We start from the raw sequence: 13,668 nt of genomic DNA on the forward strand, positions 1-13,668 counted from the left end.
ACAATTTTTGGCCAATCATCATGCAAGTTCGTTAAAACATTGGTTTTATTGATATCTTGGATGAGTCCGAAAATGGTCCAGATCGGCAAAAAACATGGCCGCCAGTGGGCGGGGCATTTTTCTCTATATGTATTTAGTGAAAACATTTGAACACTCTAGAAGTAACATTTTTTGCCCAATTTTCATGAAATTTGGTCAAAATGTTAGCCTTAATGATATGGTGGTTGAGTTCAAAAGTGGTTCCAGTCCGTCGAATAACATGGCCGCCAGTGGGCGGGGCAGTTTTCCTTATTTGGCTATAGAGAAACATTGTAAACACTCTAGAAGTCACATTTTTAGCCCAATCATCATGAAAGTTGGTCAAAACATTGGTTTTATTGAAATCTTGGACGAGATTAAAAATGGTCCAGATCGGTGAAAAAACATTGCCGCCAGTGGGCGGGGCATTTTTCTCTATATGTATATAGTGAAAACATGTGAACACTCTTGAAGTCACATTTTTGGCCCAATTTTCATGAAATTTGGTCAGAACATCTGTTTCCTACGTTTGATACGAGCGTTGAGTTCGAAAAATGGTTCCGGTCAGTTGAATAACATGGCTGCCTGGGGGGGCAGTTTTCTTAAATTTATATAGTAAAAAAAAGCTTGTGAACACTCTAGAAGTCACATTATATGCCCAATCATCATGAAACTTGGTGAAAAGATTGGTTTTATATATATCTCAGATGAGTTCGCAAATGGTCCCAATCGGTCAAGTTTTCCTTATGTGACTAGAGAGAAATCTTGTGATTGAACACTATAGAAGTCACATGTTTTGCCTAATCATCGTGAAACTTAGTCAATACATTGATTTATTAGCGAGGCTGTTTTCGGAGAAAATCCGAGCTATTGTCATAGCAAGCTCGTCGTCCGACGTCAGGTGTAGGCGTAGTGCTATAACCTTAACATTGGCCATAACTTTTTAAATATTGAAGATAGCACCTTGATATTTGGCATGCATGTGTATCTCATGGAGCTGCACATTTTGAGTGGTAAAATTTCAAGGTGAACATCATCCTTTAAGGTTTTTGGTCGAAAAAACAAAGTCAAGGGAAGTTATAAGCTTTAAATGGACATAGTTATCTGACCTGCCCAGGTATATATTTTTGTTAAATAAATCAAAGCGGCGCAGTAGGCAGCATTTTGTTTCTGACAAACACATTGTGGTAAAAGGTCAAGGTCATCCTTTACAGTCTATGGTAAAAAATACAAATTTAAGGGAAGTAATAAGCTTTAAAAAGGGAGATAATTATTTAATATTGAGCATAGCCACTTTATATATTTCGCATGCATGTGTATCTCATGGAGCTGCACATTTCGAGTGGTCAATCACAGTCACGGTAATGGCTTTTAATTATTTGCTACTAAAAATAGAGATTTGTTAGAGACAATTATTTTCAAGGGAAGTTATTTATATAATTATAAATCTCATGTTATATATTTCCTTACTAAGAATCGAAGTTCTTTTTACAGTTACTGTACAGATTTATTATTTTGATTATTTATAACTCAAATGAGTGATTTGTTAAAGTTTTTTTTAAATGATAATAATTATAATTTCTTTGATGTTCATTACATACATGTGTACCTGTGGACTTATCTCTTTTAAACTACAGGCCTTGCATGTTGTCAGTGATGTCTGACATGGTTGTTGCGGTTTTGGCGCGTTAACTTAATGCCACCGTAACGCGGCGCCACTTTATGTAACGTTGTTTTAACATCATATCCTTTTAGTTTGTTATTGTCAGTTGAATTAAAGGAACGAACCTGAACACAACGTCTTTATATTTTGGTGTCGTGACTATTACACTAGAAGTACGATGAATTTACAGAAGTTACGATCAAATAGAAGAGGTAATAAACGCACAATTGCTATTTTGCTAGAGAAAATCGAAGAAAAGAATGAGAATGAAACGCTGATAGAAATCAACTTACTTCTGAAAATGTTCGAGACAAAAATGGAAATGCTAGAGACGCTTAACGAAAAAATCTTATCAAACAAGGAAACTGAAGAAATCGAAGATGAAACTGTGGAAACAGAAATTTACATGATGGATTTACTCATGAAATTAGGCACACTAATCACCGAGCGTGATCAACGAGATATGATCATCGGGAGTCAGGAGCCGACATTTCATTCCATGGATACGCAGAGTGGTCGAGGGGATACGGGTTTAGGAGGTCCAACAGATGACATTTCATCCCTTAGATGCATAGCGTGATCAACGGGATACGAGCATAGGGAGTCAGCAGCCGACATTTCATCCCATGGATACGCAGCGTGGTCGAGGGGATACAGGTTTAGGAGGTCAACAGAAGCCATTTCATCCCTTAGATGCACAGTGTGATCAAGCGGATACGAGGTTGTACATTCAACAGACGACATTTCATCCCGACGTTACACCAACTACACTGGAGAACAGAAATACACATGCGTTATATAATCCAGTCGATACCATTCATCTGACAGAGTGTGAAGAGTGTGACGGGGCCAGCTGTGATCAAATTCATAGCTTGGTGGTCACGTGTAAGACGACAACGCCGGGTACATCTGCTGCAACACAGACTACAACTCTGCGTACACCTGCTACCACGCAGAAGACAAGGCTGGGTACACCTGCTATCACGCAGACAACAACATTGGGGTACACCTGCTACCAAGCAGACGACAACGATGGGTACACCTTCTATCAAGCAGACAATGATGGGTAAATTTTCAAACAATTCAACTCCAAACACGCAAACCACAGAGCTGCTTGCACCTCCAACCAAGCACATCGTGATACCCACGCATCTCAATATGCATCCCGCATCTACACAAGGCATTTCAACAATAACTCACAGTACGCAGCCTGGTGTTGAAACGACAGTAATGCCTTTGTCGTCATCCACGAAAAGGAGGATCATGACACCTCTTGGCCCGGGACACTACACCCTGCTACAATTAGCAACCCAGTGTGCAGTGGGCATGGAACTGACATATCCTAGCAGCGCCGACGGCAACCACGAGCGGCTCCGGCGATCCGGCAAGAAATGCATCAAACCACCAGACAAGCGTCTCCTCTGCAGAGATGAAGAGCGAGTGGACAGACGGGGGATTGAAAACTGAGAAGATCTCAGTTTCGTGGTCGCCGTCGCTGCAGAGTTTTCAAGGGGCAAGCTCCCACCCACGTGACACGAGCATGTCCGATAACAGCTCGTCGTCCGACTCCAAGCACTCGTCCGGCTCCGAGAGCGAAGATCATGAGCCGAACGTGTTGTCCGAGAAGTCACGTGGAGATAGTCCGACGGTCATCTCTACTGTGACCGCTTCTCACCAAGATTCCCGCGGGTCTCCGCCTGCGCAGCTTAAGCCGTACCACCACCCGAGTGTCGGAGCCGCGTCCGTCTGCTTCGACTTCCGGTACACCACGTGCGTGGATGTCAACATGAACATGTACCCGCATGCACAGAGAGCACCGGGGGAGCAGACGTACGAGGCGGCCGCCAAGTTGCTTTTCATGTGCGTGCAATGGACACACAACCAGGCCAATCGTAAAACTCAATCCGTTAGAAATGCTATGTGGAAGCGAAACCGAGAGAAACAAGTGTTGAACATTGTGATTAAACATGTGAGAAACAGCGCTATAAACAGTTTATAAACAATGTGCTTAACATGTGATTGATACATATGTGATACAAAGTGAACTTTCAAAGTCAGTGCAATCTATTCTGGGGTGTAGGTGATAAATCGATACTTTGACAGTAATTGAGATAATTATTTTGACTAATAATTTGTTCTTCATGTATTTTTGTTGGATCAACATTTTGATCAGACTCATTGATATATGTTGTTTAATCATTTTGAGGCCCCCAGAATGTCGCGGTTTGGCGCCGTAACGCCGTGCCAATTTATGTTACGTTGTTTGTAAGTAACATCATTTCCTATTATTATGTTATTGTTAGTTGAATTAAAGGAACGAACCTGAACACAACGTCTTGTTACTTACAAAGTCTTTATATTGGTCAAAATTGACTGTGAGACCCCCTTCCCCTGACGAACAAATAATAAATAGAAATTTTATTTCAAAGTGGCGCAGTAGGGGGCATTGTGTTTCTGACAAACACATCTCTTGTTGGGTCACTAGGTCAAAGGTCAAGGACACTGTGACCTCTGAAAAAAAAATCTGACAAGCTTTCGCAGTCGAGCGTGGCACCCGGTATGGGGTGCTCTTGTTGATTTCTCGGACAAGTTGGAAAATGGCTCAGATCGGTGAAACACACTTTTAAGCTCACCTGATTGCTCAGGTGAGGTTTTAGGATTTTTCTTTGTCCGCCGTCCGTCCGTCCACATTTGGTCTGAAAACACTCTAACATTCACATTTCTCAAGCATTCTTTATCAAAGTTGCTGAAAGATCTCAGTCAATTTTGATAATGAGCAAAATCACATAATTAATGCCATAATTATTGCCCTTAGATTGTCCAAATTTTCTTTATATTTTACAACGTCCTTGTAAACACTCTAGAGGTCACAATTTTGTTTCAGATTTTATGAATCTTGGTCACAATATTTATTTTTGTAAGCAAAGTTTGATGTTTGGTTAGGGGGTCAACTCAAAATAAAGGTAACCAGGTTAAATCTTACAAAAACAAAAACACTCCATGCGCCAGAGTTTTGTTTCAATAATAATAATGAAACTTGACCCGAATGTTTGTCTGGGCAATATCTAGGTAAAGTTTGACATTTGGTAAAGATTGAATGAACCGACTCCTCTCAGGTGAGCGAACTAGGGCCATCTTGGCCCTCTTGTTTACTTCATTTGGGGAAAGGGTCTGGCCTTCCATTTTGGGGACAAAATTATTCACACAACTGAAGAAGGGGATTTTTTTTTCCAAAGTAAGCTGGACATTTGGGGAAAAATTGCATCATTTTAAAGAAATTCTCTTTAGAGAACGGAATCGATCAATTTTCGATCAATAATTTGTCAACAAATTGACAGATTTACTTAATACTTCCCATGTGCATTGGCCTTGGACAGTAGATGACCCCTATTGAAATTAGGGTCGCAAGGTCAAAGGTCAAGGTCACTGTCACAATAAGTGTGAAAATCCTTTCTGACCAACTAGTCACTGAACTGATCGATTTGCTTAATACTTTACATGTGCATTTGCCATTTGCAGTTGATGACCCCTATTGAAAGTGGGGTCATTACTTCAAAGCCCTGTTTGGGGGGGGGGAGGCATAAGTGTCCGACCATGTAATTCTTGTTTGTAATATGTATCAGGGCCTGCACGTGATTGAGAAGTATGTGAGTGGCCGTCGTATCTCAATGACGAGGCAGGACGTGGTTACCATCTTGAGCTGTGAGAACCCCTTCATCTACAAGCTGAGCCCCTCTACACAGGACAGTGTGCACACCATCGGTACGGTAACGGCATTTCCTTAGTTACATCATAGTTATGGTACCGGCATGTCATTAGTTACATCATAGTTACGGTACTGGCATGTTGTTAGTTTCAACATAGTTACAGTACTGGCATGTCTTAAGTTACATCAAAGTTACAGTACTGGCATGTCGTTAGTTACAACATTGTTACAGTACTGACATGTCGTTAGTTACAACATCGTTACAGTACTGGCATGTCATTAGTTACAACATCATTACAGTACTGGCATGTCGTTAGTTACAACATTGTTACAGTACTGGCATGTCGTTAGTCACAACAAAGAAACTGTAATCGCATGTCTATAGTTGATTTTTTTTTTACAAAACACTGATTATTCAATGATAAAGATGTGTTTCAGTCATTTTTCAATTGCTGCTTATAAATATATATCTACAGTTACTATGTTAACATAAAGTACACCTTATTTTTCAGCCCCAGGCAGTGTCATTTTCCATTTCGTGCCAAGTGAAAGGTAGGCTTGCTGTTGTAGTATCAACCTGGTTGTGTTGTTAATTGATTACTGTTTGATCTGCTTTCATGCAAAAATGGATTTTATGCCATATTCAATAACATTAATCTGGATGTGCAGGTTTAAAGGTAAAGTGGCCTATTATGGCATTATAACTATTTGTGCCTGCCATGGCTCATTTTTTAATGAAATTCAATGTTTATCTATCTATATTGCTGAATATGTTGTACACTTTTAAAGAAACAGAATAAATAATACATGTTATGAAAGGATTCCTTAATTTGCATTAGAACAAATTCCTTCTAACAACTATGATTGTTCGAACACTGCTTCTTGTGGCCCTTTTTTATGCCCCCGGATAGAATGATCGGGGTTATATTGTTTTTGGCCTGTCCGTCTGTCATTCTGTCACTCTTGTCATTCTGTCACTTTGTCACTCTGTCATTCTGTCATAAAACTTTAACCTTGGTCATAACTTTTGCAATATTGAAGATAGCACCTTGATATTTGGCATGCATGTGTATCTCATGAAGCTGCACATTTTGAGTGGTGAAAGGTCAAGATCATCCTTCAAGGCAAAGGTCAAATATATGGCTTCAAAGCGTTGCGCAGTCGGGGGCATTGTGTTTCTGACAAACACATTTCTTGTTTCTCATAAAGCTTTTCAAAAATCATTTACATTTTACTTGAAACCAATCCATTTTATACTCTAACTGAGGTGGGGTAACATGGTTCCTTCCTCAGGGCCTTCTTGTCTTGTCTTGAATATCACATCAATAACTCACAGTTTACATCCTCCACAGTGATCCAGAGCCTTGTGTTGAGATACTGTTCTGTGGGTGGCGAGGGAAGACGTCCGTCCGCTCGTTTGTCGACAAGGATCAGAGACAGCACTACCTGAGGATGTGCGGCGTGGAGCTCAGCGATATAAGTAGGTGCTCTGTGTATTTTGAATCCTTTATAGACATGCCCTGCTCTGTGTATTCTGTATCCTTGATAGACATGCCCTGCTCTGTGTATTATTTATCATTCATAGACATTCCCTGATCCGTGTATTATTTATCATTTATAGACATGCCCTTCTCTGTGTTTTTTGTATCATTTATGGACATCATATGCTCTGTGTATTCTCCATCCTTTATCAAACTGCCCATCAAGCAGGCTTAATGGAGATCCAGTACTCCTAGGCTAAGCTTGGAAAACACTTTTGTAATTTAACGACCATTAAAATGAAGTCTGTTTTAAACATAAATCCACTGCAGACCGAAAGTTCCATGCTGGATCAGCCTTCCATACATGCACTTTAAAGGCTTATAACAAACAACACTCTGAAATACATTCAGCCCGGCTTAGCTTCAACACACCTGTATATGATACAAATATATTTTATTGTACACCTTTTTATTTTATACAATCATTATTCATTTGTTTCAATAATACAATATAGGACACTATAATTGCTACTAGCGTTATTGATTGCCATACCATGCTGCTTCTTGTGTGAATTTACTACCAAACCAACTCGATAAAACACCTTACTACCATCACATTCGGTATGTGTTTATAGAAGCTCAAGTGAAAATGATGAAGGAATGCAAGAACCTGCTGGAGGCTACACCCGGCTCTTCCCAGGTGTCCGGAACGGAGACACCAGTGGGGCCTGCATCGGGAGATGAGGCTGAAGTGGAGAAGTGGAATGAGGAGGCAGAGGCCCCTCGCGACCCGGAGGCGGATGAGGTGGAGGAGGAAATTAATGGTAGATAGTTTACCTCCTTAACCCTTTCAGGGCTGGAACCGAATTTTAAAGGCCTTTGCAAACAGCTTGGATCCAGATGAGAACGTGGCGTCTCATCAGGATCCAAACTGTTTGCTATTCTGATAGTATTCTTTGAAAAAAAATCAAAGAAAATGCTAATTTTAGAAATTCAGCAGATAATTGACATATTTACCCTTTACCACTTAGATATATATTTTTACGCATTTGTAGTCCCTTAGATAGTTAAATTTTATTAAAGACCTTTTTTTTATCTGATTCCAGTTTTAAAGGCTTTATTTCCAACCATTATAAGCAGATAAGCAGCAAACAGCATAACACCTGAACAGACTGCGAGTTACTCGCAGGCTGTTGTGGTTTTATGCTGTTTGCACATGGCCATTTTCACTTTGTTTCTGAGAGGAAAAGGGTTAAGGTAGGAAACCTATGTATGCTTCAGTCATGGGATATATGAAAACTGACTTGTCCAGTTTAGGAACAAAACGACTTGAGTCATATATATTACAACTATTATATACATAACTCTTCTAATAAATACAGTACGAATGAATTGAATTTGAATTCGCCTCATTGTCTTAACTAGATATGGCCACAATTTAATGACCTTGTTAAAACACCCAGGCTTATGCAAACTGACTTATTAAATCTTTTTTGATCAAAAGAAGACAACTGTGCTCTGCTATAGGGTGTTATGCAAAGAACAAAATATTTAATGTTATTAGTAAATTAGATTATTATTGACCTTGTTCTTGGGGTGAAGAGAGCAGTATTTGCCAGACTATTCAGAGTCAAGACTAATACAACTGTATGAAGCACAATAATAAGGCAGTTTATAAATTCAACTAATGTCAGTTAGTGCATACATACATACATATACATCATTATATTTTGTACGTAATATATATCTTTAAACGATGGTTTTCATTTCCAAACCCAAACAATCTAATCATTTTTCTACTTTCAGGAGATCTTGCTGTTGAGTCTGAAATGTTGAATACAGATAATGACAAGGCTAATGATAATAATGAGGCAGGCATTGATAATGAAGAAAATATGGAAGATGATGTTGCTGAAAGTGCAGAATAGCAGTATACGGATTATGTTTTCTGGGCTCAGCATGCTCTACTGGTAGAGGGCTTTATTGTTTATACAAGAAGCAGTCAACAAATATCAGCCTGGCAGCATAACTCGTGGGGGGGATCAGTCGTACTATTATCCGTATTGCCATTTGCCCCTTCTACCCCCCTTCCTGTGATTCAAAAAGGGCAATCGTCAGTTACCGTCAGTGTGTGCAGTTAGTACTGGTAAACTGCCAAGATCGAAGAACCTGTTCCAGGTAGTGGGCATAGGTGAACTGACTTCTATAATATTACTGTTATGCTGTTAAAACAGCCAAAAATCCTATCAAAACAAAAAAAAATATTCGTAACTTTTTATTCAGTTTATTTTAAATTGGTGCTTCTTGTTTGCATCTTATTTGTTTTTTACTTTATTGTCAATTTGAGCACATTTATGTTATAGAGATATTGTTTGTTTTTGTTTTTTAAGATAAAATTAAATTGATTTGTTTCTTTATTGGTAATGGAATATGGTAAATAAAGAGCCAGCAAAATGGTCAAGTGTATGTTCGTGCATGCTTTAATTTAGCCTATGTTGTCCAGACTGTAACTTTGAATATTCAAAATAACTTGCCCCAATTATCCACCATGATATCCCGGAGTGTTGCTAGTTACACAGATCTCCTCTCCTCAAATGACAAAGGTCACTCATAAGAGGTCAAAGGTAAAGATAAATGTTGCCTTATTATATCTGATGCATTTTAAAAGAAACTTGCCAGTTGTATTTACCATGTGGAGATAGCGTGGAAGACCTTTGTCATTTGCCGCAAAGGTCAAGGTCACACTCAAGTGGTTTAAGGTCAACTTTGAGCATTATACAGTGTTTCAAGACAGCAACTTACTTGTTCACCATGAACTTATCAGAAATGTGCAGATGGTTTGTCCACTTTATGTAAGGGTGTATTACTCAAAGGTCAATGTGACCTGTAAAGGTCAAATGTCCTATGTTGGCAAAATACTGTTTTTATGGACAGCAATTTTATCGTTCCTCATGTAATTTTGAAATAATTTACCTCAATGTGATTCCATGTTGAGAAGGCGTGTAACTTGCATGGCCAGTGCCCCATGCACAAAGATCAAGGTCACATTTAGATTTAAAAGTTCAAACACCTTTGTTGTGCTGCTTAGTGAATAATTACATGTATTCTTGACAATAAGCATTACATGTTGCAAACAGGCATCTAGTTTGGTTATTTTTAGCTCGGTGTTTTCGGAGAAAACCTGAGGTATTGTCATAGCCAGCTCGTCGTGTCGTCCGACATCCGCCGTCCGCGTCATGCTAAAACCTTAACATTTTGTTAAGGTTTTTAACATTGGCTCTCAAATCAAATTGCTTCCACCTACAACTTTGAAACTTCATATGTAGATGCGCCTTGATGAGTTTTACACGCCACACCAATTTTTGGGTCACTAGGTCAAGGTCACTGTGACCTAAAAAAATAATTCTGACAAGCTTTTATTCCCATAGCCGAGCGTGGCACCTGTAATGCGATGCTCATGTCATTAATATGTTATATAGTACAGTTCAATAATGTTTTTATATACCTGATACCTACTTTGGACATTGCTGGTATGGTATTGAATGGTTTTAATAAATGCCAGCCTGAATCACATACTATATTTATCTTTTGTGTGGCATTCTAATGACATAATTTAATAACACAGTCATTTTGTACTTGCGCATTATATACTAAGCATAGGGTTCATTGACTTCAAGTGCCAACATTTAATTTTTTTTTTCAATCGTTTCAGGAATGAACTTACAAAATTGGTTGGTTTGGACTTGCAAACTTCAGAATATTTTTTAGGTATTATGTTTAATGTCTTTCTCTATTGGAACATTGTGGATCACATAACATATCTGAATTGAACATTTACCTTTTTATATTTTCGACTGTTATAATATTGACAAATGTTGTGTGTGTTTTTCATTATTTTGTTTGTTCAATAAATGAACGATATTTGACTTTGCTTCTTTTTTCTTCTGTTTAAATTTGTGTACAAAGCCTTAAGCTCTTTTTTAGGGGAAATACTCCACAATGAGTTGTTTTCTTTATTAATCAAGATATGCATTCGATAAACAGGTGTGAACGATAACAGGTGTGGTGGATAAATAATAATTAGACATCAGTTGAAATACTTAATGCTAAAACTGAATAAATATCGTTCAGCAGCTATCAGTTTTACTGATTTTTTATCAGTAAAACTGATAGCCGCTGAACGATATTTATTTTGTAAATGAATCATTCGTTGAGTGCAAACAAACAAATACATTGTATTCAAATAATGAAATGTCTTTTCTATCAAAGATGTATCGATTAACATGGTTATTGATATATCTTTGGTTATATCAATGACAAAAATGAATACCGTGACACATATAACTTTTAAAAAAGACAATCAGTTGACATGAAGATATTTCCGTCTGCGATTACTTGCTCGATATTATTTAAAAAGTGATTGTCTCTCACTATCGGTGAAAGATAGACAATATACTGATTGTTTTCAGAGGCTACATGGCCGCTTTCTTGCGTACTTAGTTGATACTCATGTCCACTGTCTTAATTCTCTGTTCTCTTCACAAATTCTCTTCACTAAAGCAATTCTGTGTTATAATTATTCTGAGGACAAAACGTGTTATTCCAACGCGAAACTAGACCGTTCCTCCTCGAGCGTCCGTTTACAACTTTTTTTAAACCTAGCGCTCTTTAATACCCTGAGAGTATGGCGTAACAAACGTTATATCATTCACGTATGACATCGAAAGCATTTTGCCATTACTTTTTTCAGACACTAACGAGTCAGTTAGTAGAACTAGTATTATTTTTTTTTGGGGGGGGGGGGGGCAAAATATTCGTAACGCTCCAATAGTGGGAATTGTTAGGCTGTTGTACTTACGTCATCTATGGTGATTACAAACTGCGTTGCAGACTCATATGACGTCATTAGTTTTTCCACGAGATCGCCGTTCGTCAGCGCGTATAATCTACGAGTCCGTGTTTGTGGTAACACGACGTTTGAATTACTACTTAAAGAAGACCTCCACTATGGCAAGCAGTTTGACGCATTGTCCCAGAAAACTAGGTTTTTACTGAGAATATGCCCTAGGTTCTCGCTTGAAGATTACACATGGCTTCCAGAACCCAAGTTTTTATTCGATATCATAAGTTTTCACCAGAACCCAAGTTATCATAAAATGTGCATCAAACAGCGATAGCCTAGGTTCTTATTTGAAAACCAAGGTTTCGACAGACGTTAAATAATCTGTGAAAACCATAGTTTTCATGACGAGAACTTAAGTTCTCAACTTTAATATTAAATCCGTGGTTTTCATTTGGGAACCATAGTTCTCATGAGAACCTTGGTTCCCAGAATTACGCGTCGGACGGCGTAAACTAAGTCTCTCATACGAGAACTGTGGTTTTCAATACTGACCAATAATAACACAACTTAATAACTTTTGTTTCAATGTGACGAACCCCTAGCAGACGCTATACATAAATTCAGCAAACTGTGATCTCATTTGAAAACGTTAGTCTACGCTCGAGAACCTATGTTCTTGGCGAGACGACGCACATAGACACATAGAACTTAGATTCTCATGAGAACCTAAGTTTTTATTTCAGAACCCCATTTCAGTCAGACATTTAACTAATATTTATAAAAATACACATTTTCATGAAAACCTAGGTTTTCAAATCTAGAACTTAAGTTATCAGATAATAAAGCCAAAACAATTTTCGAGAACCAAAGTTCTCGTTTGATATCCAAGGTTTTCACAAGAACCTAAATTCTCGACAACTTTTCGCGTCGTTCTCTCGGATATCCTTAGTTTTCATGAGAACACAAGATTTCATTTGGGATCATAAGTTCCGGTAAGAACCTAGGTTCTCAATAAAAACCTAGTTTCTTGGGATTATGCGTCGAACCGCTTGTCATACTCCGCCGTGCAGCTATAAACACAGAAATATATATTTTTTCTTAAATAAATTGAAAAAGTCATATTTTGAAGCAAAAGGTTTCACAGACTTGACATTTGAACTTAAAATTTATCACAGTGTATGCTTGATTAAGTTTTATGACAAATATTTTTGACAGTTAAATGTTGTGAAATGTCCGTAATGTTCGAGTTATCACTTAAACGTAATGCGAAGTCAACAACTTAACCCAAAGTACATTTGTATGATCTAAATATTTTAGCAAATTTAGAGTAAATAATACCAAGTTTAGAGTAAATGACAACAAATTTAGAGTAAATTAAAAAGCATATCTGGAATCTTCTCAGTACCAGCACGATCTTCTTTCGAGAGTTAAATGAAACGTTGAAATGAAATGAAACTGCATCGACTTTGTATCGAGCTACTTTCTAGAAAACGGCACGTTAAGTAATAAGTAGCAAATCGAGTGCGTACTGTCATGCAAAATATAAAGCTAGTAAGGTCTTATTAAAAGGTAAATCAAAAATGTGTTTATACTTAAGTTGATGGTGCGCATTCATTATGAATCAAATTAGATGTCAAAAATAAATACCAGGGTTTAACGTATCGCTTTATGAACATCAACTTTCGACGAAATATATTTATGCATAACTCGTATTTTGATATTCAATTATATTTCAAGAAATATGCTTTTAATTAAAGCAACTTGTCACGTAAATTAAGCTCTAACCGGTTTATAACTGTTGCTTGGATTCCTTTTGCATTATTTTTTCAGAGAGACTGACTTATGAGTAATAAATCACATTTGCAAAAGCCTGTACGCAAGCCTTGGGCCCGCTCCCCCCCCCCCCTCAGCTGGCTGTAAAGTTTGTTTTTTTAATGGGCCTACTGCCATTTTTACT

At 38.0% G+C, this 13,668-nt stretch overlaps 1 protein-coding gene across 1 annotated transcript in view; it reads left to right on the forward strand.

Annotated features, from left to right (window-relative positions):
- The window catches only part of LOC127845200 (RNA cytosine-C(5)-methyltransferase NSUN2-like), an 88,377-nt gene extending 77,583 nt beyond the window's left edge, over positions 1-10,794 (forward strand). Inside the window, exons 19-23 of the mRNA XM_052375985.1 lie at positions 5,305-5,443; positions 5,900-5,939; positions 6,740-6,867; positions 7,504-7,692; positions 8,675-10,794. Of these exons, the coding sequence (XP_052231945.1) occupies positions 5,305-5,443; positions 5,900-5,939; positions 6,740-6,867; positions 7,504-7,692; positions 8,675-8,796 (618 nt within the window). The 3' untranslated portion in view covers positions 8,797-10,794. The remainder of the gene's footprint in view (positions 1-5,304; positions 5,444-5,899; positions 5,940-6,739; positions 6,868-7,503; positions 7,693-8,674) is intronic.
- Positions 10,795-13,668: the final 2,874 nt, after the last annotated feature.

The sequence above is a fragment of the Dreissena polymorpha genome, chromosome 9 (genome assembly GCF_020536995.1).
Source record: "Dreissena polymorpha isolate Duluth1 chromosome 9, UMN_Dpol_1.0, whole genome shotgun sequence".
NCBI lineage: Eukaryota > Metazoa > Mollusca > Bivalvia > Myida > Dreissenidae > Dreissena > Dreissena polymorpha.